The sequence below is a fragment of the Elaeis guineensis genome, chromosome 5 (genome assembly GCF_000442705.2).
Source record: "Elaeis guineensis isolate ETL-2024a chromosome 5, EG11, whole genome shotgun sequence".
NCBI lineage: Eukaryota > Viridiplantae > Streptophyta > Magnoliopsida > Arecales > Arecaceae > Elaeis > Elaeis guineensis.
Genome location: NC_025997.2, coordinates 110,754,241 through 110,757,794, shown reverse-complemented (window position 1 = coordinate 110,757,794; position 3,554 = coordinate 110,754,241). Strand labels below are relative to the sequence as shown.

General features: G+C 36.8%; 1 protein-coding gene across 1 annotated transcript; it reads right to left on the bottom strand.

The window, feature by feature from the left end:
- Positions 1 to 638: 638 nt before the first annotated feature.
- LOC105034062 (transcription factor MUTE-like) lies at positions 639 to 3,554 on the bottom strand. The gene is made up of 3 exons (XM_010909086.4): positions 2,543 to 3,554; positions 1,261 to 1,653; positions 639 to 745 (listed from the first exon to the last, which is right to left on the bottom strand). The coding sequence occupies exons 1-3, from the start codon at positions 2,768 to 2,770 to the stop codon at positions 665 to 667; spliced, it is 702 nt and encodes a 233-aa protein (XP_010907388.2). The 5' UTR covers positions 2,771 to 3,554; the 3' UTR covers positions 639 to 664.

Genomic DNA, 3,554 nt, shown 5'->3' with positions numbered 1-3,554 from the left:
ACCCCTTCTCAGTTGTTCTCCTGATGGAAGAAAGCTTATCATTATGATTCTCCTTGGTGGCCTCCTTGTTCTCCAATCATTTTGTCAATGTTGGATAGCTCTGTTTGCTTTCAACTCATGAAATATTCTCTAAATGACTGGATGACTATATTGAAAAATACGAAAGAGGCTAATATTTGTTGACACGCAAAAATGACAAGTTGAATCATTAGTTTTCTCCCAAAATAGGAAAAGGATGGGAATTGCTTTCTGGAATATAAAATTTCTAGAATATTGGCTTTTAAGATTTTTAAATGTCTCATTTTGGTTGTAATAGTTGGAAACACGCTTAGATCAAGAAAGGCACTAAATTGCCAAAAAGACGAGTAAACAAAACTTAACTGACAAAGACGACAATCTATTTCTAAGAGAAAAAGAGAGAGAGAAGGAAACTCTTCCAGTTTTGGCTGGACAGTGACATTCTTGGTTTATTTCAACAGACAACGCTTAATTATCATCAACCAGATAATACAACATTACTATAAATCTTTTTATAACTATCACGAGTCTATGTGATAAAATTGATTACAGCTTTTGACACGATTTCATAATCTTAAACAATCTTATATCTATCATACCTACAGACCATCACTTTGAGACTAAAACACCGTTTTCTTTTTTTTCCTCAATATGTAATATCCTTAGAGAAGCTCTGTTGGACTTCAAGAGCTAATTCCTCCACACTAAGTTGGCAGTCAAATCCAATCTGCGAATGCAAAAGTAAAAGACGAATTACAACTAGCTAGTAATTAGATCTAAAATGAAGTTTTCTCTGCTGAAAAAAAATAAATGTCTTTTGACCTCTTTGCTTGTAAACTTGTCTGGTCTACAAAGAAGGAATTTATTTGCCGTTTGAGGAAATGGCATTATTATCTCAAAATTATATTCTATATAATAGTATTTCGTTTTGTGCAATAGTATCTAGAAACATATACTGCAGTGTAGCTCTAAAGTGAGTCAGTTTATGAGGCAACATGTGCTTAATTTCTTTCTCCCAAGTATATCTTTTTTCTTCCTAGTCAATAAAATATGGTGGTATTCTGCACTATATGTGCATATATGTATATTAGATCAAAGTATTTTCTTCTTTTATTTTTTAAAACATGATGATATTTTTGATTGAGTGAAAGATATGATTGTTCATTTGTAAGTTTATTAAAGGCATATGAAGACGTATACTTATGAAACAACAGATTAAAAAGTATAATGGAGATCGTATACCTTTATGACAAAGGAGTAGAGTACAGTGTCTTCCATGCTGCTTATGTTGAGATGAAGGATTTCAAAGGCCCATTTCTCTAGCACAGTTATTATCTTGATAACTTGACCCGGGATGCGCTTGGAAAGGGTTCGTAAGAGGACATTTGAACCTGAGATTTTTGCCTCTACATCTGCAACTGGTGAATTGCAGCATGCCCCAAGTTCCCTTACGATGTCAGGGTCATAAGTATTGTTCGAGGTTGGTGATGGAGTTAATTGCAGTAATGGCCTCGGGCTCGGAGTTGGACTGGGGCTTAAGCTCGTCCTTCTTTTCTTGGCCTCCAACGACTGTAGAACTTGGTGCAACTCTTTGATGAATTCTATGGCTCCTCCAATAATAGATGCTTGGTCTCCCTTTTATGATCAATAACAAAGAAAAAATAATCAATATAAGCCATAGGCATCTTGTTAAAAATGAGCCCTATTTTCTCCAGTAGGTGAAGAAGATGATGTCCTTTTGGAAGAGTTGAAGCCCCTCCTTAAGAAGAAAGACATGATTCTAACCTTCAAAATGAAAGATGGTAGAGTAAACTTGACCTCACTAGGCGTCTCACTTCTCCTATTGTTAAGTCAATCATTAACTATATTATTCTTCTTCAAAGAGAAAATCTAGTAATTCAAAAAACATAATTTATTCATGAATTAACAGTCTTCTCCCAGGACAAATTAAGATATCTGTCATCTGAAAATTATTTGGGATGGGAACGTATTCGTTAGCATTTTCGGTGAAGATACATTATTTCCTTTCTCCATTTTCTGACGTAGCTTTGAATAAATTCTCCATGTCCATTTTCAGGCTTCTACAGATTACTCAATCAAACTAAAATAGGGTTTAGTAGGACAGCAGAGAAAAAAAGCTCAAGGACCACACAGTACGTAGCATCAGAGAGTTCAACTGAGTTTAGCATCATGAAGTCATTTATCACTTGTATGTTTCGCTCTTGACCACAGACGATGTGATGCTAGAAACCTTATTCTAGGTTTACTTACCTATAAACGCATAAGAAATATATGATAGCGTGTAGTATTATAAAAGCCATTCCACAACCGGCTTCATCCATCTTGCCCCTTTTCCCCTCCATCAAATGGATAATTAAATGCAATCTAAGCTATACTGCACCACAGTATTTCCGACACCAAGGTTACAACACTTTGATTCATAAATCCAATTAAATCACCTACATCATAGCTTTGCATGAATCAGAAATGATACATCAGCATGCATGGACTAAAAATTGCATACCCTTTTGATATAAAAACTCGGTGTCAACGATCGCAGCACCTTGATATGTTCATTCATCTGCCTTCTCCTGTTCCTCTCCACAGTAATATGAGACATATTTTTGCGCCTCTCAGACTCACAAAAGAAAGCCAATATTTGTCTGCCGGCCGCCTTACTCTTCCGTCGCCTTTCCTCACATATAAATATACACATGCATGCAGACTTGGAAGATGGATGGAATGTTAGCATGGCTGCCCATTACGTGCTCTCATTTAATGGTTGGTCTGTGCCCCCCCCGTGAGCTCTGGCTTCTCTCTCTCTCTCTCTCTCTCTCTCTCTGGGGGTGCAAACGGGCAGGCTTCTTTGGCTACCATCTCTTTGTCACATATTTTGGTCCATCCCATTGATGCCAAGGGAGGAATGAAGCGTTTGTAATTAATGGCAAGGCAAGCCTTTTGGCACCTAACCTAAAACTCATGCCTGTCTGCATTGATTACACATTCACCTTCTCACGGGTCTGCACCAGCCTTAATATGCTACTAGCTTGAGTCCTCCCCAACTCATCGGTAGCAAGGTGGGATGCTTAAGAGTTAGAAGTGACTTGCTCAGATTTAAGAAAGCGGCTCGACTCTGCGGGCAAGCAACCATGTATACAAGATAACTTGCCTCAAGTCCAATTGGTTGCCATCTCTCTTTTAATGACTTGTTTTTGAGGGTGATCCAGTATCCAAACTACTCTGGTGGTGGCATATTATCACAGTTTTATTTTTTTGAAATTAATTTGAAAGTTCAAGGCTGTTTGGCGTCGAGGAGTCTCAAATTAGAATGTGTATTATCCAACTTTCAAAGTAATAATTTATTAATTAGGTAATATACAGTAAGAATAAGACTTACATAGATTGTTTAGAATAATGTACTGGTTGTAACTAGGATTTAACAAGCAAGGAAATTACTGAAAAATTTTAAGATAACTGTACCCCAGGAAAATGCTCAGAAAAGTTACAAGCAATGAAATTAGAAACCTACAACCATT

Coding starts and splice junctions, on each gene's coding strand:
- LOC105034062 (XM_010909086.4), bottom strand. CDS start 2,770: ATGCTAACATTCCATCCATCTTCCAAGTCTGCATGCATGTGTATATTT. Junction 1,654..2,542: donor CGAGTTTTTATATCAAAAGG/GTATGCAATTTT, acceptor TGATCATAAAAG/GGAGACCAAGCATCTATTAT. Junction 746..1,260: donor TCTACTCCTTTGTCATAAAG/GTATACGATCTC, acceptor TTGCATTCGCAG/ATTGGATTTGACTGCCAACT.